We start from the raw sequence: 22,595 nt of genomic DNA on the forward strand, positions 1-22,595 counted from the left end.
TCCCGCCCCCTCGCTGGCTCACTCGTGGTCCTCAGTCAGCTGCAGGCGGGGCACTGGGAACACAGCGGGAGGTTAGGGGGGGCCTTCTGCGGCGGGTACCCCAGAACACACATATCCTTCCCCAGTTCCCTCCCAGAAGAGCTGTGTTCACAGCCTTCGCACGTTCTGATCCCTGTTTGGAGGGCTCTTTCCCTGGATTTTGAATGGCTGGGTTTATATATATTTTATATAGAAGATGTCCCCTTTCTCAGAGACACCTTTGAACCCCTAATCTAAAACAGCCCCCCTCCCACGCCATCTGGAATTATGTCATTTGTTCACTTGATTTTCATCTGTAGAACCAGAGACGGCCTTGTGTGTCCTGTTAGCCCTTCCTTCCCTGGAATAGGGCTCAATAAACATTTGAATGAATGAGTGAACACAACCTCATAGGTTCGTACAGTCCCTCACCATCTGGGTACACACTGTGATGACTGTGACACGGTCCCATGTGGCAACGGTATCCTGTTTTTGTTTTTTTCCAGACAAGATCTCACAGTGGTGTCATCATAGCTCACTGCAACCTCAATCTCCTGGGCTCAAGCGATCCTCCTGCCTTGGCTTCCCAAGTCACTGGGACTACAGGTGTGCACCACCACACCTGGCTAATTTTTCATAGAGATGGGGTCTCGCTCTTGCTCAGGCTGGTTTCAAACTCCTGGCCTCAAGCGATCCTCCCGCCTCAGCCTCCCAAAGTGCTAGGATTACAGGCGTGAGCCACGGCACTCAGCCAGCATCCTGTTTTATTTATTTTTTTTTTTGTTGAGACAGAGTCTCACTTTGTTGCCCAGGCTAGAGTGAGTGCCGTGGCGTCAGCTTAGCTCACAGCAACCTCAGACTCCTGGGCTTAAGGATCCTACTGCCTCAGCCTCCCAAGTAGCTGGGACTACAGGCATGAGCCACTATGCCCGGCTAATTTTTTCTATATAGATTTTTAGTTGTCCATATAATGTCTTTCTATTTTTAGTAGAGACGGGGTCTCGCTCAGGCTGGTCTCGAACTCCTGACCTTGAGCAATCCACCCGCCTCGGCCTCCCAGAGTGCTAGGATTACAGGCGTGAGCCACCGCGCCCGGCCAGCATCCTGTTTTAATAGCTGTGTAACAGTTCATCGTATGCATATGCTCTAAATTTATTTAACCATGCTCCTTTCTATGGGCATTTCAGTTATTTGCAATTTTAAACAATAATGCCTAGAAGTGGAATTGTTGGGTCAAAGGGCATTAAGTGTTTGAAATCTGGACAAATGTTACTAGACTGTCCCTTGGAAACCCTGAGCCCGTGTACCCACCCACTGTCTCCCCTATACCTACACCAATGCTGGGCATTATCAGTCTTAAAAATTCTTTGCCGACCTGATAGGTGGAATGTGAGGCCTTATTGCTGTTTTGATTTATGTTTTAAAATGTCACAGGTTGAGCGGCTTTTCATACATTTATTGACCACTGCTGGTATAAAGGTCTGTGTGCTCCGAGTACTGTGGGTTCCCGAGGGCAGGGCTGGGGTCTGTGTCCCAGACTGGACAGCCCGGGACCCCGGCTCCCCGAATGCCACCTCCACTCCCGCCCCTCCCCACCTCCTCACCTCTTGCCAAGGTCCCCTGCTTCAGTGGTACCCATTGGTGAAGGCTGTGGCAATCAAGGGGCCCTGAAAAGAAAGGGATTTGACTCCTAGATTCCTGGGGAAAGTAGGCAAAGCCCAGGGGCTCCTTCTCTCTCCATAGGAAACCTCAGGTGAAGCACAGACCCTCCTCTACCCACCCAAATCGCCACCACTGCTAGAAGATTCTCTAGGGTAGGGCCTGGGAATCTGCACATAACCAGTATCCTGGTAAAACCAGGGCACCCCAAGCTGGAATCTAACTTCCATTCAGGCACAGATGGTATGTGGCTCATTTGCACAACCCTAGAGCCCACTAGTGCCTGGCATACAGAGGGCGGTATCTAGGTGCCCACTGAATGAATGACGACGCCCACTGTTCCCCCCAGGGACTCCTTCCCCATCCATCCTCCCTCGCCCTCCTTTTTCCCCGGAAGACAGACAAGGCCTCTCCCTCCCCCAACATTGGGGTCTCCCAAGGTGGGGGTGTGAGATGGAGGCCACCAGGCCGAGCCACTCACCCCAAGACTGTGGCCGAAGCCGGTGCTGGGGGCGGGGCTGGCGGCGCTGATGTAACTGCTGACCCCTGAGTCCTGGTTGGCCGCCCCATAGAGCTCGGCCATGGGGCCAGGGCTGGTGGTCCCCAGGAAGCCCCCTGTGCGGCTGGGAGTCGAACCTGGAGGGGGAGCCATCGTCCAGGGGTGAGAGCCTGGCAACCCAGAAAGAAGATAGTGATAACCCTGGCACCCACTGCTGCCCCGAGGCACCCCCTCGAACCTGTTCCACCCACCCTGACCTTGACCCCCACGTCCCAGCAGGTCCCGGGGGTCCAGCTCCTGGAGATCTCTCTAAGTCCATGCCCCCTGCCATCCTAGCCCAGACAGCCACCGTTCCTTGCCTGACCACTGAAATGCCCACTGTCTTCCTGGCACCCAGCTCTTGCCACCTCCGGCTCCCCACGCCCCACTCCTGCACTGTCCCCCAATCACTGGGCTCCAGGCCTGTGCACACACTGTTCCCTCAGCCGGAAACACTTTCCTCTTCTCCGCCTTCAAATCCAGAGTGAAGAGCCCCTTTCTCCTAGGTGTGTCCCCTGGCCTCCCCCAAGGCGTCGGTACTATGGCCTTTTTAATTCCCGAAGCCCTATCGGCCTGTAGGCTCTGGAGGACAGAGTCCCCTTCAGTCTCCGTCCTGGGGAGGGAGATGCCCAGCACACAAAACGACTAAAGGAGTCCCTCTGCAAAGGGGTGGTGGCGGCCACCTCCCCTCCCTTCTGGGTTTCTCCGCTCCCTGAACCCCCTCCCCTCGCTTCCTGCACCCCAGAAGGCCTCACCTGTCCCTCGAACCACAGCCGCTGCTGCCGCCGCCGCTGCCATCGGTCCGTAAGCAGTGAGAGGAATGGCTGAAAGGAAAGGGACGGGCACGTCAGTGTGGCGGTGGGGGGCGGAGGTGGGTGAAGGAGGCCCCTACCTTCTAGGCAGAGCCTCTCCAGCCGGACCCACCGCAAAGGGGTTGGTGTGGCCCCAGGGTCCAGCAGAAAGAGCTGCCTTGGACTGCCATCTGTGTCCTGCCCCGTGGAATGGATGGAAAAGGGTAGAAGACAGCAAGCAGCTCAGCCTCAGTTTCTCCCCTGGACTCAAGGGACACACTTGGACAACCCCAAACCCACAGAGGGTGGGGGCAGGGCGCCCAAGCCAGCTGCTCTGTGTGTGGCTAGAAGCTGCCCCCTTTTCCGGAGTTCCTTTGGCAGAACAGGGGCCACCGAGGCCAGAGATGCTCAGGAGGTGACATCTCTCTTCCCAGCACCAGGTGACTGACTCTCACGGGGGACAGCAAGCAGGGCCTGCTGCCGCAAGGTGGGAGGACGCTGGTGCAATTCAGGCGCCGGAGCCCCCTGCGGGGTGAGGCTGAGGCTGGGCCCCAGTGGAGGCCATGGCTTTGTGGTGCCTCCACTGCCCGCCCTGCTTCCCTCACCCCTCCTCCCGAGAGCACCCCTCAGGGCAGGCCTTCCCGGCACCTGCCAGAAGCAACCTCTCCCTCCCCCAGGTTCCCTCGCCCCTTCCTATCATGGCTCCTGCAGACGCAGGCACCTTGCTACCCCCTTGTTTGCTGTCTGCCCTCACCTCCAGTGCCTAGTGCCTCGCCTTGTACACAGCAGGTGTTTAATAACTGTCGGAAGGAGAAGGGACCTCTGCTTAAATAATCGGGTGGGGCTTGAGCCTGGGGCTCGGGGACTGAGGTGAGTGCCCCCTACTGCTCAGCTGTGGCCTTGCCAGCCCCTGCGAGGAGCGAGGGTCTCCCATCCCAAGAGGCGCCCCTTGAGGCTGTTGTGACCCTGGCCCTGAACTGGAACTAGACCTGGAGCTAGGGACCCCAGGCAAGGCCCCAGAACATTCTTGGCAAGGATTCAGATCCAGGACTTCGTGATTCCTGCACTCTGAGGAGTATTTCCTGAGATCTTCACACAGTTGGTTCCTTCCCACCCAGACGTCACCTCCTCTAAGAAGCCTTCCCTGACCACCCGCACTAGCAGCCCCCTACCCCTAACCCCAATGCCTTAGCATACCTCTCTGCTTTGTTTTCCTCTGAAAATACCTTATTTACTTGTTTGTTTACTTGTGTATGACCTCACCCTCCTTAGGGTATCAACTCCAGGAAGGCAGGGACCTTGTCTGTCTCATTCACTGTTATGCTCTCAGTGCCTGAAACAGCGCCTGACATGATAAATATTTACTGAATGCATGGAAAAAAAAAAAAAAAACAAAACACCCGTTTCTTTTTGTCAAGGCAAGAGAAAAGTTCAGACCCCAGACATCCAAGAACTGCTGAGCCTTGAACCCATTCCTGCCCCTGCCGAGATCTCTGTAAAGGGGACATTTCTTCCCCCAAGTTTTTTAAGACCAAGGCTGGGCTCTGAGGTCTGGTTTTGGGTCCATTTAAGCATTTCCTCCAAGCAAATTCAGAGCAGCTGCGCCGTAAAGAATGCCTTGTTGGTATAATAAGTATTTGTCTCCCTCTCTAGACTGCAAGCTCTGTAGGAGCAGGGCCTGCCTCTGTCTTGTCCCCACTCTGCCCCCAGGGCTTGACAGAGTGTCCCACGCACAGTAGGTCCTCAACAATATCAGTTGTTCCTTAAATGAGGAACAAGGACCCCGTTCCAGGACCCTAACCCTCCAATTGCTGGTCAAACTCTCCATCTGCTCAGGAAAAAGCCTTCGTCACCTCCATGACTGTAGTTCTCTTTCCTCCCCTTCCTTCACCCCATTTAACTTCACATCCCCCCATTTTGGGGGACCCCTGAGCACCCCTTGGAAGGAAGATCTCATCTAAGGCAGCATCCATGCTCACATCCTCCACACACGGCCAGGTGGGGGAGAGTCCGGGGGTGGGTGAAGGAGAAGCAGGTTGGACAGAGAAAGCCCTCACAGCGCACCCCGGCTGTGGCCCCCCGGCTGCACCCGCTGGCCCACGTGGAGCCTCCAGCCAGAGACACGGCCCCCACGGACCAAGCACCCACTTGCCCAGAAGTCACCAACGGGCAGCCCTGGGGCTGGATTCAGCTCTTGGATAGGTGTCATTTGGCCCACGGTGTTGTAAAAATGTGGAGTTTGGTGCTGATATTTAAAAATAATAAAAAATTTCCTACGAAAGCAAAGCTGGGTTTCTGGCTTCTCTGGCAAAACAAGACCCGAGAGTACCGAGTCTGCATCTCCTCCTGGCAGGAGCCGGCTGGCACCGAGTGCAGGCATGCCCGCCTGCTCCAGTCTGCAGGAGTCCCCACCCGGCCCACTCGGCGATGAGTTTGAGACCCTGGCTCGTCCATCGCTGCATCCCAGAGCCGCCACGGTGCCTGGCGCACGGGAGGTGCTAGATAAATATTTGCCAAATGGATGAATGAGTGACTCTGCCTCCATCTGCTTGGCTTGGCCCTGTGCCCCGCCCTTAAGGGCCATGTAGCTACCCAGACTGGCCAGTGCCCAGGCACAGTCTACTGTGTCCCCGCACCGAGGGCTGGCGGGCAGGAAAAAAGGGTCCCGCTAGCTTTCCCCAGGGAGGTCCCTGGGCCCCTTCTCCTTCTCCCCGTGTGGCCTGCGAGGTGTACGAAATCCGAGCGACTGACCTGTAAGCTCGGGGAGGACTGGGGCGCTCGGGAGAGGGGTCCGCTCTACACGGAATTCTAAAATGAAACGTAAAACAGCTTAGGAATAAGCAGGGGAGGCCCCTCAGGCATGGCCCAGGGAGGACAAATGCACCCACAGGGACACTGGGTGAGGGGACAGGCCATGCACAGGACCCAAGAGCTGGGGATGGGGACAGTATGATTCTCAGTAGGCAAGGGAAGGGAAGGAGACAGACAGAGAGAGACAGAAGGAGAGAAAGGGTAGAGTTGCCACCTATACCCTGGGCATGAGGCAGTGCTAAAGCTAGTTCTGGGTGTTTTCTTAAAAGGCTTAGAATTGCACCAAAACATCTCCCAGAATACTCTGCTTCTCCTTTTTTTTTTTTTTTTTTTTTTTTAATGGGGAGGCTGCTTGATGAAAAGCAACGGCCCTAGAATAGGTCAGACTCAGGTTCGGGTCCCAACTCCACGACTTCCTACCTGAGTCATCTTAGCAAGTCACATTCCCCCTCTGAGCCTGTTCCCTCACCTATAAGTTGGGGGGTAATCGTCGCTTCCCCATGAGATTCTTAGGAAGATAAACAACATAATGTATAGGAAGGATTCCAAGCTGAACAGCGCCAGGGACAGAGGAGGCAAGTGCTTAGGGACACTCCAAATAAATAAGACCACAAATAAGTAGATAAATAAAAAGCCTTGCAAGAGTTTCGTGGCTGGTATTTCACAGAAAACAACATTGAGTAGTCATGGTGGGAAAGTCCAGAACTTCGCTGGGCTTCCTACTGCTTATTTTAAGCTCTAGCGTTACTTTCATGTTGAATTACAAATGAGGGCGGTGATTACAATGCTTTTCAATTGTTTTTCAGCTTTTAGGGTCTCAGTGTGGCACCTTGGCTGGCATAGCACCCGGTCATTATCAGTGTGTCCAGGAAGACACGGCCAACAGAGGCCCCCAGGGAGGCCCCCCCCCCCCGACAAGCCCGAGGCCCTCTTTGGTGGAAGTGGCAACCCTGGAGATGGGTGGGGTGGACAGAAAGGCAGGAAGAGAAAGGCAGAGAACAGCCTGGGAGAGAACAGGGCCATGCAGGGCCACGCTGGGAGCTCCTGTCCCCAGCTTCTGGGGAGGGGTTGAGGAGGGGGTGGGTGGGGAGAGGCCCTCCTTCCTCAGACATGCCCTTCCTTCCAAGCCTCCAGCAGGCAGACCCCCAGCCATGCACCCCCAGATACCACCCCGAGGAGTCAGACTGCCCGGGAACTGGGGACATGCTGGCAGCAGAGGGACACCAAGCAGGACTTACCAGGGAACTGGTAGGTGTAGCCAGGGGCGAGGCCTGTATAACTCCGGCTGGCGTAGGTCGTGGCTTGGAAACCCGGGTAGCCTGATGGGGCAAGGGGGCATTGTCAGATGTCCTGCCCACAGCTCAGACCCTGCTCAGCGGGGAAAGATCTGGGCCACTCATTTCCCCTGTGCCATCTCGTATCACGGATAATCGTCAGTCGGACCTTCCAAATCCATTCCGCATGCCAAGCCCTGTGCTGAGCACACTGCACACTTTATTATTTCATTAAACCTCACAAGCACTCTAAGAGATAGGTACTGTTAGGAGCCCCATTTTACAGACAAGGAAGCTGACACTATAAGTAAGTGTCAAACAAGGTGATGCTTATTGGCTGAGAATAATCCAAACCCCTTACCAAAGCCCTTCGTGCGTCGTTCCTGCTCACTCCTGTCCTCAACTCCTGCACTCTGCCCCTCCCTCTCTGTTCCAGCCACATGGTCACACTGGCTTCCTTGCTGTTTTTCATCTTTGCCAAGCTCGTTCCCACCTCAGGGCCTTTGCACCTTCGGTTGCCACCACCTAGAACGGTTGCATGCCTGAGTCCCTCTCGTTGTGCAAGACGTCTTCCTATGGGAGTCTGACTTCCCATCAACTACTATCATGTCACCCTGGTTTTTCCCTTTCTTAGCATTTATGTTCATGATCTGAACTGATCTCATAATTTAAGTGCTTCTGCCTTCCCAAAGAAAAAAAAAATCATGTAATTAGAAATAACAATACAATTAAGATTCACATTCAGATCTCACTGGCTCCAAGCGTCTTAACCACCAATCTCTCTATTTGTTAGAGGATTTCTTTCTCTCTCTCTCTTTTTTTTCACCCTTTAAATGGTGGTGAAACCAGCTCATGAATCTCCTTAAAAAATACCTTTCTCAATGTTCTAGATCAAACGAGGCAAAAGAGACAGGACAACTAAATGCAATACCTGATTCTAACCTGATCTTGTTCTGGGAGGGCAAAAAAAACATGCTATAAAGAGCATTACTGGATCAATTGATAACATTGGAAAATAGAAAGTAGAATAGATAAAAATATCGTATGAATATAAATGTATGAAGTTGATAACTAAACTGTGGTTACGTTAAAGAATATCGCTAATCTTAGGAAATACACACACTGAAGTATTTAAGAATAAAGGGCCATGATGCGTGTAACTAACCCCCAAGTGATCAGGGAAAAATCACACGTATATCTGTGTACATACATACATGTACACGCATGCAAATATACACATAGAGAGCATAAACATGTTAAAGTAAATGGGGTAAAATGTTAACAACAGGTGAATCTGACAAAAGGGTATATGGATGCTCTCTGTACTATTTTATTTTTACAACTCCTCTGGGAGTTTGGAATTGCTTCCAAATAAAAAGATAAAGAAAAAAAAAAACTTCAAGGAAGACTGCGCCCCATTTGGAGGAGGCTCCCCTCCCCCACCTCTTCTGTGATCCCAATCCTGGCCTTCGAGCCCATGCCATGCCCCCTCCTCTGAATTCCCAGAGCACCGCCGCTGTGCCTGGCATAAAGACCTCCTTGTACTGTTCTCTTTCTGTGTGAGATGTCCACATCTGATCCCTCCAGGGAGATGGGAGTTTCCAGGGGGCCAAGCTCAGTCCTGGAACCAGAGCATAGCTGACTCCTGCTCAACTTCCAAGGCCCATCGCAGCCCTCACCTCCTCCAGGAAGTCTCCCTAGCCTCCAGGGGGGGTTAAGTGTCTCCACGGGCCTCCCACAGCCTCCTATCACTTTGTGGTGACAGTGCCCATCTACTCCTGTCTCCCACTTGAAGGGGAGCGCCCGAGGGCAGGTCCTGCCTCCCAGAAGCTGCTCAGTAAATGTTAGTTGACTGAATAAGAAAAGGCAGCCTTCTTTTTGCCTTCGGGCCTTTGCAAGTGCTATTCCCTCTGCCTGCAACACTTTCCCCCTTCCCTTTTCTCCAGCCCTCCCATAACTGGCTCCTCTTCAACCCACGGACTCAAGTTAAATGCAACTTTTTTTCCGGCTTCTCTAAGTCTTGGTCAAGTTCTCCACGCTCATGCTCCCTTAGCACCCTACACTTTTGCACCTAAAATCTATTTACCTTCTTACTTATTAGTCTTCCCTGCCAGGCCATAAAGTTCCCAGGAAAATCATTGTTGTAATTCCCAGCACAGTGCCTGGCATATACAGTTGCTCAGTAACTATTTGCTAGCTGGATGAATGGACAGATGGAGGGATGGACAGACTGACAGAAGGGCCAATTCATACGGAGCAGTTGGACCATTCCTCTGGCTACCACGAGAGGGCAGCACCCCCCAAGCAAACCAGCCCACCTTGGGTAGGACTGCCAGACCCGACAGCTCCCCAGTTCCCACTCCAGCCCAGTGACTCAGACAGGAGGGCAGGCCACAGAGAAGCAACACCCACGCAGCCCCTGCCAGTCCTGGGAGCGGTCCCGGGCGGAAAGAAGCTGCAGGTGCAGGCCTAGCACGTACCCAGCATGCCGATGCCCAACATGAAGGCGTCCATTCCGTAGGGCATGACTCGAGACCTCCCTCGGGCTGACCCCGTCGGCGACATCACCTCCTTTGGCTGCGCTTTCTTACATTCCACCTGCAAGGAGACCTAGCGGTCAGTCCTCCCTAGGGTCACTGTCCCTCTTGTTCCCTGGCACCTCTTTATTATTATTTTTTTTAATTTTTTTTTTTTTTGAGACAGAGTCTCACTCTGTCACCACGGCTAGAGGGCTGGGGCGTCAGCCTAGCTCACAGCAACCTCAAACTCCTGGGCTCAAGCGATCCTACTGCCTAAGCCTCCCGAGTAGCTGGGACTAAAGGCATGTGCCACCATGGCCGGCTAATTTTTTCTATATATATTTTTAGTTGTCCAGCTAATTTCTTTCTATTTTTTTAGTAGAGATGGGGTCTCACTCTTGCTCAGGCTGGTCTCGAACTCCTGAGCTCAAATGATCCTCCGCCTCGGCCTCCCAGAGTGCTGGGATTACAGGCGTGAGCAACCGCGCCTCGCCACCTCTTTATTAATAATTTCATAGATACCATTATAAAGCACTCACTGTGTACTAGGTACTGTGTAAATGGCTTTGCGTACAATAGTTCACTGAATGCTTACGGAGCCCCAGGCTTTCCCGCGCCTCCATCCCATCCAACCCTGGCTCACCATTTTGTTGTTGATTTCATGGAAGTGGATTTCACACACTTTCTCCACGATGTCCTCGCTCTCAAATGTGACAAACCCAAACCCTAGAGGTTGGACAAGGGGCAAAGGCAGGGTCAGAACCAGAGCCAGGTCACGGTCAAAACCCAACCCCAGGTCATACCAATATCCCCGCCCCTCTCTCTCTGGAGAGTGTCTGAGAGTTAATGAAAGGCTCTGCCCACAGCCTAGGAGCTGCTCAACTACCCGCTGAGACAAGGTTTCAAGTCCCAAATTACAGGTGAGAAAAACAAGCTCAGCGAAGTGAACTCATTTGCCCAAGGTCACACAGCAAGTTAGAAAGTGGCAGGGCTGCAACGAGAATACATTCAACGTGCTTTCTCTCTTCCCCAGATGTTTTCCAAACAGATAAGAAAGAATACACACTCACTGAAAGTTATACAAAGGTGTACATGCCCAAACACACAAATGCACACAGACATGTGGGCACATGACATGCCCATGACATGTGGGCACACACAAAACGTACCATACACACCCCTAGGTACCCACATATCACACAGACACTCACTGGTGCTCCACACATGCGGTTACCCTGACATACCAGATGCACACGAATATTCAGACAGACAAACTCACACTCACACACGCGCACAGACACACAAACAGCACATACCCCATGCCCAAAACAGACCAAAAGACCCAAAGCCCTGAGGCAACTGGAGAAATAACCCTGCCTCCTCCTGGGTGTGCCCCAGGGGCTGGAAAATGATTTCTCAGAAGGTAAGGCCCTTGGGAAAAAAACAACCAGGCAGTGCACGCAGGGAGGCCCAGATGCTCCCAGGTCCAGGGGCAACGGAGTAGGGGATGGGGGCTGGGCAGGAGCAGATTGCCCGGGGCTGCAGCGTCAGCCTGACCCTGGGGCGGCCTGGCCTCAGCTCTGGTTACCAGGCACAAGGTAAGCCCAGGCAGAGACAGATACCAGCCAGGGCAGGGGTGGAAGGCTTGGCTGGTGGTGGGGTGGTGGGAGGGGGTGAATGCCCAGCTCCTCTGGGTGTCTGCAATTGGGCAAGTTTCTAGCACAGGAAACGGCGGGACAAAAGCCTTCTGTAAGGCCAGGCCCAGGAGAGGATGCCGATCCTCAGCGATAGGATGTCAGGAGGCGAGATGAAAGGGCAGCTGTGACCTGCAGCCCCTTGGCTGACCACAGGGCCCAGCCTGGGAAGGGGGAGGGGGGCCACACTCACCTCGGTGCCGGTTGGTGGTTTTGTCGAACATCAGCATGGCATCGTCCACCTGAAACAGAGCCTGCCATGGAGGACCCTCCAGACACCAGGGGCCTCCACCACAACCCAGGGGCAGGGGCTCCCACAGCCTGCTCCCCTCTTGTCTGCTCTAGGCTTTAACCTGTCCCTGCTCCCTGTGCAGGGGACAACTTTCCCTCTGCAACCCCACCGGACACCGCATCACCCGATAGCTAACCACCAGGTTCTCAATGGACTAGCCTGCCTTTATTAAGCTCCAAATATGCCAAATATGTGCCTGGCATTTTGCCCCATCATCCTCCCAACATTCCCTGCATGGTAAGATCCCCCATTGTGTAGATAAGGAAATGGGCTCAGAGAGGTGAAGTCACCTGCCCAAGGTCACACAGCAAGACCTAGACCAAGCAGGGGAGGAGAAAGAACAGAGTGGGAGCTAGGGAAGGAAATATGGGAAGAAGATTAGGAGACGGGGAAGCAAAGGCCTCTTCCCTTTTTGTAAAATGCCAGGCGGACAGCAGCCAGACTGGACTCCCCTCTCCTGGTACAGATCTTTTCCTCTAATTGAGGTTTCCTTTTGCTAGAGGCTGTAATTAAAGCAAGTAGAGTTCAGTGCCTGGGCTGTTTGCCTCCCACTGGCTGGGGGAGGGGAAAGGAACTGAGGGAGGGGGAGCGTCTTCATTACCCACCCTCTCGTAGACCCCAGTCTCCTCTTCTTGCTGCTCCCTCAAGACATCCCCTTAGATACACGACAGCCAAAGGCCTCAGCTTCTCTCCCAAATCCTACCTCCTTTCCTCTGCCTGCATCTGGTGCTTCTTCCCTGCCCTCTTAGCTGAGGTCTGATTCACCCCTGGTGTAAATCAGGGCCTGCCTCTGATACACACCCCAATCTGCCCCCACCCCCTGCTGGCCCCTGACCCTCCCCCAAATGGCCAGGCATCCAAAGGATAAAGGAAAACTTCCCTCACAGCCTCTTCCCCACTCCTCCCCTCTGTTTGTCTTATAAGGGGCCTCCCCTGCCTCATTCAAGTGGGAAGGGCAGACCCTGAACTAGGGTGGTCCTCCAGCTCTCCTTAGGCATCAAGCTATAGCAGGCCTCTGACTCCCCCTGGGGAGAACCAGGACCCCACTGAGCCAGGAGGCAGCCAGGTCCCTGAAGAATCCCCAAGGAGCTTCCTGCCCTGAGGGCCCTGCAGCCCCCCATGGGGACCTACACTGAGTCCCAATCTCAAATCATCTGGACCGTGCAAACTGGACAGACACTCGGGGTTCAGCACATCTTCCTCACGCCTCCCTGAACCAGTGGAAAACAGAAACCCGACAAGAATGGTTGTGATCACAGTACAGGCTTTGAGAAAGACAGCCTTGAGTTGGAACCCTGGATCCTGCTTTTGCTGGTTGGGTAACCTTGGGCAAGTGGCTTTATGTCTCTATGACTTTGGTTCCTCATCTGTGAAATGGGCGTAATAGTGTCTATTTCATAGCAAGGAGTTAAATGAGACAGTGCATGTAACACTCTTTCCTCACAGTACCTGGGATACGGTAAGTGCTTAATAAATAATGGCCATTATTATTATCTTTATTAGGGAGGGACTTGCCCACAGTCACGTGATGGAGAGTGGCAAAGCTAGAGAGAGAGCAGCCCGGCACTATTGGCTGGAAGGTTCTACGAGGACAGCATCTGTGTCAGTCAGGACCATGACCACCGTCCTATGGAGCACCTTGACTTGTGCTCAATCATTATTTTTTGAATGAATGAATGAATGAATGAGCGGAAGAACCAACCACACCCTTCTTGCTAATCCTACAGCCCTGGGCTCCTGCCCGACCTACAAACCGATTCAGCCCAAATCCACCGCCCTCCCGCCTTCCTCCACCCGACCTTGCAAGTCCACCATCCTTGGCCCCTCCGCCCTTGAAGCCACTGGGCCGTGGCTGCACAGACCCCTAGAGGGGCAGTGGGGTTGAGGCCAGGGCAGGGGGCAAGGTAAATGGCTGGGGGTCCAGGGTACCCCCATCGGTGTCCCCTCCTGGGGCCAGCTGAGGGGAGGGAGGCTCCCGGCCCAGTGTCCTTAATAGGCTTTGGTCTCCATGGGAACCCAAGGGCAGGGGGGATCGGGCGGGGGGAGGGGAGGCGGCCGAGGCCTGCTGACCAGTGGGAGCCGCCAAGTTCGGCGGCCGCTAAGCCTGAGTGGCAGCCATGGCGGCTGACCATTGTTCCCCCCTCGGCGGCGGCCCCTCGATCCGGGCGGGGGGCCCCCCGCCGCGGGGCCCTTGGCATTCCCGGCTGTCCCCCTCGCTCCCTGGCAGCCTATTCTCCGGCTCCCCCTGGCCTCCCCGGGCCGGTTTCACATGCCAACGCCGATTTAGGCCCGAACAAAAGACGCGGCCGCTGACGGCTTCTCCTGGGGCCCGGTTGCCATGGCAACGCCGGCCCCGGGGGCAGGCGGCCTCCAATCACAGCTGCTGGATCAGATTAGTGCGAGCTCTAATGCTCGGCGCTCAGACACAAAGACACCCCGCCGGAGCCGAGCCGGGCCTGCTGCTTCCCAGGAGCGCCCTTCCCTCTGGGGCCCAGGCCCGCTCGACCTGCCCTCAGTCCTGCACCCCGGTCCCCACGGTGGTGCCTTGAGCCGGGGCCTCTGGCCGCCACACGGCCCGCGTCCGCGGGCCAGGGGACCTCCCAACCAGCCAGTCCCCCAGCTCCCAAGCCCATTTCCCAAGCCACGTCCCCCTGGGTCTGCCTGGATGGGAAAGGAGAGACCCAGCCTCTAGCCTGTCTCACCTAAGAGAAGAAAGACCAGGGACCCCAGCCCCAAGCAAAGCAGCAGTCCTCCACCCCCAGACTTCAAACCTGGGCCTCTCTCTGCCATCTCCCCCATGGGACCTTGACGTTCAAACTGCTCACCTTTCAGAGGACACCCTATTGTCTGATGTCGCCACACCTACCTCTTCATAGCCCCAGAAATTAAAGCTCCATGCACCTCAGAGCTGAGAGCCAGTCCTCTGGGCCTGATCAGGGATTGGGAGTGCCCTCTCCAGCTCCCCACAATATCTAGGGGGTCAGCTGCCCCCCAGCTCCTGCCCCAAGCTCCCCACCTGTGCAAGCAGGGTGCTGAGTGCAATTGGGGATCACATTTATTGCCTCCTTATCATCCTCACCAGGAAGGGTGGGGGAAGGTGCAACCGCCCGCCAGTGGCCTGGACAGGTGCAAACTCCCAGGAGGCCAAGGGGCGACTGGATTGAACTGGCTGCGGGAGTGCAGCCTCCCTCGGGAGCATGAAGATAAGTGAGAGAAAAATACAGGGGAAAAGCAACAACAGGGATAGCTACTGTGTGGCTTCCTCTCCCTGGGGATGTCAGAGTCTGAGGCCCATAGACGGGCCAGGAGCCTGAAAGGGGGACGGGCCTGGCCTCCCCAACAGCAGGACCCAGTCCCCCTTTCACCTCTTGCAGGAATTGGAATGACCTGGCTGGACCCCGCTTGCTACCGACACGTTCCACAGTGTATTCACAGCCCCAGCAAGCACCCCCAGCAAGCACCCTCGGTTTAGACCCACCTTCCCAAACTGCTCAAAATATTGCTTCACGTCCTCCACCGTGGTGTTCACCGACAGGCCCCCCACAAAGATCTTCTTCGTTCGAGTCACCATCTGTTAGGGGAGGGAATGAGAAAGTGGGCATCTGAGTCCTGTGGCCTACCGCCACCAGCAGGGGCTCAGGCCCCCCTGCCAGGATGCCAGCTGACAAGCTCTCTGTGGCCCCAGCCTCTTGGAAGAACCGCCCCCCCCCCCCACAAGCTCCCCCTTGGACCCCTGCCTCTAGGCCTGTCATGAGCAGCTGTGTACCCCATCCCCTGGCTGGCTTGAGCTTTCCTCCCTCCCACCTCCCTCCCCGGGGACTATGTCCAGAAAATGCGTTCCCTAAGGACCACCACAGGGAAGGGGGCGGGCCAGTGCCCCAGCCCCACAGCCTAACTCAGAGACCCCACCAGCACTCCTGGGAGATGCCAAGGGCCATCACAGGGTCTCCCTGAACTCAACGCCGACATTTTCCTCATCGACCTCCTCCCAACCCAACCTCTGGCAGCCCCGTGGCCCCAGCCCTGTTTTAGGAAGAACACATGGTCCTAATTACCCCAGGAGCGCATGGCTAATCCGCGGCAATTCCCAGCCCCATCCTAACACTAAAGCACCTTCTGTCACCAAACTGCTTAATGGAATTAACCCAATTCCGACCATGTGCTCCCTGGTGTGGCTTCCTTCGAATACCTGCTCCATAATTGTTTTCAGGCCTTTGCTGGACCCCTTCCAGAGATGCCCCTTTCCTGTCTCCTGAAACTGTTCTTCTCCCTTCACCCTGGCAGGAGCTGGGGGCCTTGATGGAATTCACTGACTCAGAATCTTAAAGCACTCTAGTTCCTACCAACCCCCTTGCATAGGGGAAAACCGAGATGACCCAGAGAGGGACTTTGTCCTAGGACACATGGTAAGTCAGCAATCTCACGGGTCCTGACCCCTGGTACTGGAATCAGTCTTTCCTCCTGTCCCCTATATCCAATCACTTAAAATTTAAGACCTGGCTAGTTGCCCTGTGGCCTAAGATAGAATCTTAGGCCCCTGCCCTGCACCAAAAGTTTTGAGTACTATATTGGCCAAGTGCTCAAAAATCCATTTTTTGCACACCCTGCCCCTCTCCCCAAGAAAACTCGCCAGAACACCAGGGTAAGAGAGCAATTGAGAGAAAATCAGCCAGAGAAACCTAAGCTGAAGGACAACAGGTGACAGCCTCTGTGGTCCCCTCTCCCTCTGCAGGGGTAGGAGGATGACAAGGGCATCTGAAGTAGCTCCCTAGCCTGAATCCTAGCTCAGCCTCAAGGGCTAAGTCTGTCCTGTGTTTGACCCCTGAGGCCCTGGGCACCAAGGCTGTGATCTGTGAGGCTGGAAGTAGACTCAGGCTCCAAACTGTACTGGCTTCAAATAAGGACAGTGAATCCTGAGGGACCCCCTTTCTCCTGCCACATGCAGCCCCTCTCCAGTCCACCCCAGAGCTCAGATGGAAAGATGCACAATGTCTTCAGCCCACAGAGCAAGGACATCAAGAATCCCCTCCTCCCACCCCAGCCTATTCCAGAAATGGTCCAGAGGTTCTAGAAGCATCTTCCATAGCAGAGTATGCTGGGAAAATCACTGTCCAGAGTTGCCTGTGGTATTCGAGCTCCTCCCACACACAAACACACCTACCTTAGGCTGTGCTCGCCGAGGAAAGGCCACTTTGGGGTCAATCTGGAAGAGAAGGGAAAGGTAGACGGGGTCTTGGTTATGGCACTTCAGATGGATGACCACACAGCCTTCAGCCCCGAGGACCTCTCTTGTCCCAGGACACAAAGGTGACAGCAACCACAACAGCCTCTGGCAGGAAAGTGTAGTCGTTGAGCATTTAGGCCTTAAAACCAAAGTGCTGGGTTCAAATCCTGTTTATACCGCTTCCCAGCTGTGAGACCGTGGATGAGTTATTTCAGCTCTCTGAGCCTCAGGGTCAAGTTCACTTACAAAATGGGCAAATAACACACACCTCAAAGGGTGATCTGCAGATTATGATGCTGTCTACTTCACAGCAAGAACAACAACAACAAAAGTAAGCCAAGTCTTATTCCTTCAAGTATCAGGTGAGTGGAGGGCCTTCCTTGCTCAGCTGACTTCACACAGATACCTGTCTAGATAAGGCAGCAATTCGGCTTAGGAATAACAGAAATGAATGTGAATGGAAATCCTCTTTCCCTGCAAAACGCCACAAGAGGAGAGTTCCTAATCACCAGGAGTAGGCTCAGTTCTGTTTCCCCAGTACTATCAACATCTAACAGCCCTCCCGAGGCTCCGAGCAAACAGCTCCCTGATAATGCCACAGCGTGCGGTCACACGTGAAAGGTCATGGGACTTGAACTTAGAAACTTTGGGCCTCTTGCCAAGCCTGTGATCTTGGGAACTCACCTGAACCCCCTGAGCCTCAGTTTCCCCATCTGCAAAGTGGGGACAATCACAGCTGCTTTTCCCAGGAGCAACTGACTGTGGGGAATCAAATGAGATAACGTGGGTGAAAGCAGCCCTTTGTGAACTGTCCTTCGTGGCACAAACAAAGGTGCTATTACTGGCAGGCCACCTTTGCCCTTGGCTGTGAACAACCAGAGGGATAAATCAAGATGCACTTGGGTGCTCCTGGGTACTGTAGCCGTAGTGACAAACAGCAAAAGACAGGGCATGCCACACTGTGATCAATACAGGGCCTATGGGGCTGGGTCATGCCAGAGTTTCTTGCCACCCACATGGGTGGACATCATTCATAAGTTCACCAGCCAATCACAGGGAAGATCTATCTTTTCCCAAAGTTCCTTCTGTTCAAAACTCAGCCTCGTTCTAGGCAACTGGCTCTGGCTTCTCCCTGTCTGAATGGCACGGACCAGAGATCAGCCTCCTAGAGGCTCCCGACTGGAATCTGTCCACAGAAATGGAACCTCCACAACCAATGCTAGGGCAATGCCTCCTCTCCTGTGAAGCCCACTGGGCCCCATGGAAAATCCCAGTGGCCCATTTACCCCATCTCAAGTTTTGATTCCATACCTCTATGGACATTTTCATACTACTATTTCTCCCAGAAGCAGCCTTCCCAGTCACCAACACACCACACACAGTCCCCCTGCCCAGACCCTGATGGGGAGACGGTACCCAAGCCACGTACCCACAGACCCACGGACACCCAAATCCTGACACGCCCCACCTCCACTCTGACTCACAGCTGGCAACATAAATAAAACCCAACGAGTAAATAAAAGGTGAAAGTTAGAACCCAAAATAGACTCCCCACAGTAAACCTCCTCCCACCCCCTTGCCGAGGCTGGGGGACGCCAAACACAGACAAAGCCCTTGCCCTTGCGAGTCTCAGTCTCCATCTCCTAAGGATATTCATCTCACCCTCCTTCCTCCTTCTTTCTCTTTCCTCTTATCCATCTCCCACTCCTCCGCCCCCCCAGCCCCAGCCCCTAAATCTCAGCTTCCCGAGCACTGCAGAAGCCATCGGTGCATTCTGAGGACAGGAGATGGTAGGAGAACAGGCAGCTTGATGGCAGATAATCACCAAAAACAATAGGCCACTGTCTCTCCATTTCCAGCTTGGGTCACTCAGGCAGCGCCAAGAAGATCCTTTCAGAGCCGGCAAAGTTGAGGCCTGGCCTCATTTGCTCATTACTGCGAGCAGGAGTGGAAGCCACTGGGCAGAGATAACAGGAGCTGGGGACAGGCGGTAATTTAACAAATTCTTGGGCACAACCAGCTATTGTTGCAGGTAAACAGGAGCCAGTGACTGACCCAAGCAGGGAGGCCCAGGGTTGGGGGAGAGTGGGGGAGTGTGGAGAGAGGAGAGCACGCTGTCCCAGCCCGCTGGCAGACAGACATCGCCATCACAAAGTAACCCCTGACTTTCTCTTTTTCCTCTCCCCTTGAGCCAATCCTTGGCCAGCGCCCCCTGCAGGGTTTAAGACACTGGGGAGCACTGAGATAGAAGCAAAATGTTCCAGGAGTTTGAATGCCAAACAAGCAGCTTCTCCTAAAATCTAGTCTGAAGAAGCCTCGTTTCCAGGCAAGCTTGTGCCCTGTCTCATAAATCCCCTTCCTGGGCAAAGCAGGTCCCTGTCTTCCACACAAAGCAAGGAGCTCATTGACCAAAAGTCAGGGGAGGAGGGCGGAAGGGAGGGAGGGGGATTCAGTGATGCTTTGCCATTGGTCTGGAATGAAGGGTGGGGGGGGTGTCGCAGAGCCAAATACTAGTTAGAGTTCAGAGAAGCCACCGGGTGGGTCACTGCAACCCTGACTCACCCAATTTGGGCCAGGGGAGGGACCTAGCCCCACCCCAAGCTCTGCTCTGAGGCATCAAGATTAGTACTTATAGGAAGAGGGCGGCAGCGGCTTCTTCCCTCGCCCATATAGAGGAGGGGGCACGTAGCATCTCATCGCAGGCCTGGGGTTTTTCTCCTCCCTCTCCCCCCAACTCTAGTGACAAAGTTTCAGAGCATGGCAGCCCTCTTACTCAGAAAGCTCCCTCCTCCTTCCTCACGGACCCAGTCCAACTGTCCCCTGGGGAGAGTCCTGACCCTCTCCTCCGGCAGCCTCCCTCTCCCAAAGGACCCCCGAAGCCCTGAGGGCCACTCACTGTTTTGGAGTCGAGCTCGTGCCGCGATTGCGCCAGCACTTTATCCACCCCCGCCTGGTCCATGAAAGTGACGAAGCCGAAACCCCTGCGCGCGGTAGTGAGGGAGAGGCAGATGGTTACAAGGCAGTGAGTGGCGGGTGGAGGGGGGCGAGCCGGGAGCAGGAGGAGGGGGTGAGGGGCTCACCTGGATCTTTTGGTCAGGGGGTCCCGCATCACCAGACACTCCTTCACCTCCCCGAACTGGCCGAAGTACTCGCGCAGCCCTTCTGTAACCACACACCCGCCTTCGGACCAGCCCGGGCCCCCGCGCCCTTCCCCCCTCCCCCGTCCTTTGCCCCCGGTGACCCCGGAGCGGCCCGGCCGCCCCCGCGCCAAGCTGCCCGCGCGCTCTCCACTGCCGCCGCCCCCCTCCCGCCCTCGCCCGGCTCCCGCGGAGCCTCCTAGCGCCCACCCGGGCCCCGGGAAACCGAGGGCCGAGCCGGGCTGGAGGGGGGACGGCTCCGGCCGGGTTCCCGCCGCTCCGGGAGCAGCCTCACAAAAGTTTGAGCCGCAGGTGCGAGCGGAGTTGGCGCTGCCGCCGGCCGGTCCCGGGGGCCCAGCCCACCCCCCGATGCCCCCTGAAACCCTCCTCTGCTCCCCTCCACCCGCTGGGCCGTGTGCGTTCGCGGATCGCCCTGCGCTCTCGGGGTCCCCGGGCGGGGCGCGAAAGAGGGCGCGAGGGCGCCCGGGGTCAGCAGGGCGCAGGGCCGGGCTGGGGTGTCCGGGTCCGGGGCGCCAGGGGGTCCGGGGTGCCCTGCCGGGCCGGCGGGCGCTCCCGGGCTCGCTCACCCTGCGTAGTCTGCCAACTGAGTCCCCCGATGAACATCTTGCTGCGGGAGGAGGAGAGACACAAAGGGCCCGCGTGAGCGCCGGGCGCCAGGGCGCAGGGGGCGCGGGCCCGGGCCCCGGGGAGGCCCGGCCCGACCCGGATCGGCCATGTTGGCGGGGCCGGGGCGGGCGCGGGCCAGGCAGGCCGGGCCGGGCCGGGCCGGGCCGTACCAGGGGTCGTGCGGCGAGTCCGGGGAGGCGAGGCCGGGTTGGGGCGCGTCAGTCTCCATCGGGAGCCGCGGGCGGCGCGGGCAGCGGAGCGGCGGCGGCGGCGGCGCTCGGCGCGGGGCAGATGAGGAGCGCGGCGAAGGGGGCCGGACGGACAGGCCATGCTGCCCCCTCCCCCGACCCCGCTCGGGCGGGCGGGCGGGGACGGCCGAGGGGAGGGCCCGCCGGGGGCCGACCTGCCGGCTCCTCCCCCCGCCGCCCTGCGCGCATAAAGCCCGGCGCTCGCCCGCGCGCCCGGGCGCCCGCGGAGGCGGCGGCGCCGGGACCCCCCTCCCGCGGGGCTCCCGGGTCCCCGGGGCCGAGAGAGACCCCCGAATCCCGGTGCGGGCCGGGACCAGGGTGCGGCCGCACCCCCCACCCACCCCGGCGCGGGGGCCCGGCCGCGGGAACGCCCTCCCGGAATGAAGCGCTTCCCGGTGCCTTCAAGGTAGCTCGGTTCCGGATCGGGGACCCCCCCCAGTCCTCCCTCCTGGTCCCCAATATCCAGAATTAAGAGATTCCCCCATCTCCCTGGGTCGGGAGGGAGACAGCCCTCGTGCCCCCAAATCCTCACACGTTCCAACTGGTGAGAATCCTTCCATTTCTCCAGTCGGAGCGAGAAGCCGCCCTCGGAGCCCCCAATTTCCTCCGAACCTAAGAGTCCCCCCCACCCCAGGGCTCTAATTTAGAGTCCTCAGTCCACTCCCAGTATCCCATGTCCCATTTGGGGAACCCTCTCAGTGTCTCGCGTCCCGGGTGGGGAGCCTCCCTCAGCACCCCAGTAGAAACCGCATCAGTTTCCTCAATCCCTCCTCAGCCCTTGAGGTCCAGACTGAGAGTCCCCCTCAGCTCCCCCAAATCCCTTCCGCCCAAGGTTGTGGACCCTATGGCCTGTTGAGAAAACCCCGCACCCCACGCCTGGGTTCCCAGTTTGCCGCCACCCTCACCCCCCAGTGTGAGGAGTCTCCCCTGTCTCTCTCCCTCCCTGGCTCACTCTTGGCAGCCCCATCCGGACTCCTGTCCGTCCGGATTCGGGAAACCCGGTTTCAGAAGCTCACCGCCCCTCCCCACCGAGGCTGGGGGAGAAGTCAGTGCCCCTTAGAGGCTCCGGTTTCCAGTTTAGGAACCTGCTGGCTCGGTTGTGCACCTTCCCCTCCGAATGACCCCCTTCTTTTGCAGGGGTCTAAGCTCCACCCCGTCCGAATGGAAGAACCCACTGCGTTTGGAGTTACTTCCCTCCGTCTGTCTCATTTTGAGACTTACTTCCCATGAAGGCTAACACCTTCCTCCCCACCCCCACCTTCTGGTCTCTGGGATCCCCAGTACTTTCACCCAGTGCTCCCGGGAACCACCTCACAACTCCCCCCAATTCCCTCTTTCCAGCCTGGAAACAACCCTGAGAAAGTCCATTCTGGATCGCCGGGGGAGTTGGGGTCATTCTTCGTATCCCACCTCTCCATATCTGAGCCAAGGATCCAGCCAAGAAAGAAACCAGCCCAGAAAGGGTCAAAGCAGGAAGCTAAGGCAGCAACACCCTCATCCCCATCCCTGCTGGGGGTCTCACAAGCCCCTCCCTCCCAACTCACCTCCCACTCCTCCCCCGCCGACCTTAGACCTTAATCCACCCAGTGTAACCCTGTGACAACCCTTGGTGACAAGCCCTTTGCACCTACCTTCACATCCTTCCTGTATCCAACCACCTTTTATTAATGTGTAGAGCAGGTCTGGGCGACATAACTGACCCCTGGAAGGGTGCCCATCCCCCTCTTCTTAGCACACCTGCCCTCCCCCCACCCCAGCTACCA

At 56.3% G+C, this 22,595-nt stretch overlaps 1 protein-coding gene across 5 annotated transcripts; it reads right to left on the reverse strand.

The window, feature by feature from the left end:
• Positions 1-1,643: 1,643 nt before the first annotated feature.
• Positions 1,644-20,813, reverse strand: MSI1 (musashi RNA binding protein 1). Of its 5 annotated transcripts, none has more exons than XM_069497225.1 (14): positions 20,755-20,813; positions 20,545-20,585; positions 19,901-19,979; positions 19,717-19,801; positions 16,758-16,799; positions 15,075-15,167; positions 11,498-11,546; positions 10,254-10,336; positions 9,572-9,689; positions 7,056-7,136; positions 5,758-5,814; positions 2,971-3,039; positions 2,159-2,346; positions 1,644-1,685 (listed from the first exon to the last, which is right to left on the reverse strand). In XM_069497225.1, the coding sequence occupies exons 1-14, from the start codon at positions 20,811-20,813 to the stop codon at positions 1,644-1,646; spliced, it is 1,086 nt and encodes a 361-aa protein (XP_069353326.1). The 5 variants fall into 5 exon arrangements, with proteins under 5 accessions (XP_069353326.1, XP_069353327.1, XP_069353325.1 ...); XM_069497226.1 differs by having other exon boundaries at positions 2,159-2,313; positions 19,901-19,982; XM_069497224.1 differs by having other exon boundaries at positions 19,901-19,982.
• Between the last annotated feature and the right edge of the window lie 1,782 nt (positions 20,814-22,595).

The sequence above is a fragment of the Eulemur rufifrons genome, chromosome 21, assembly GCF_041146395.1.
Source record: "Eulemur rufifrons isolate Redbay chromosome 21, OSU_ERuf_1, whole genome shotgun sequence".
In the NCBI taxonomy this organism is placed as follows: Eukaryota; Metazoa; Chordata; class Mammalia; order Primates; family Lemuridae; genus Eulemur; species Eulemur rufifrons.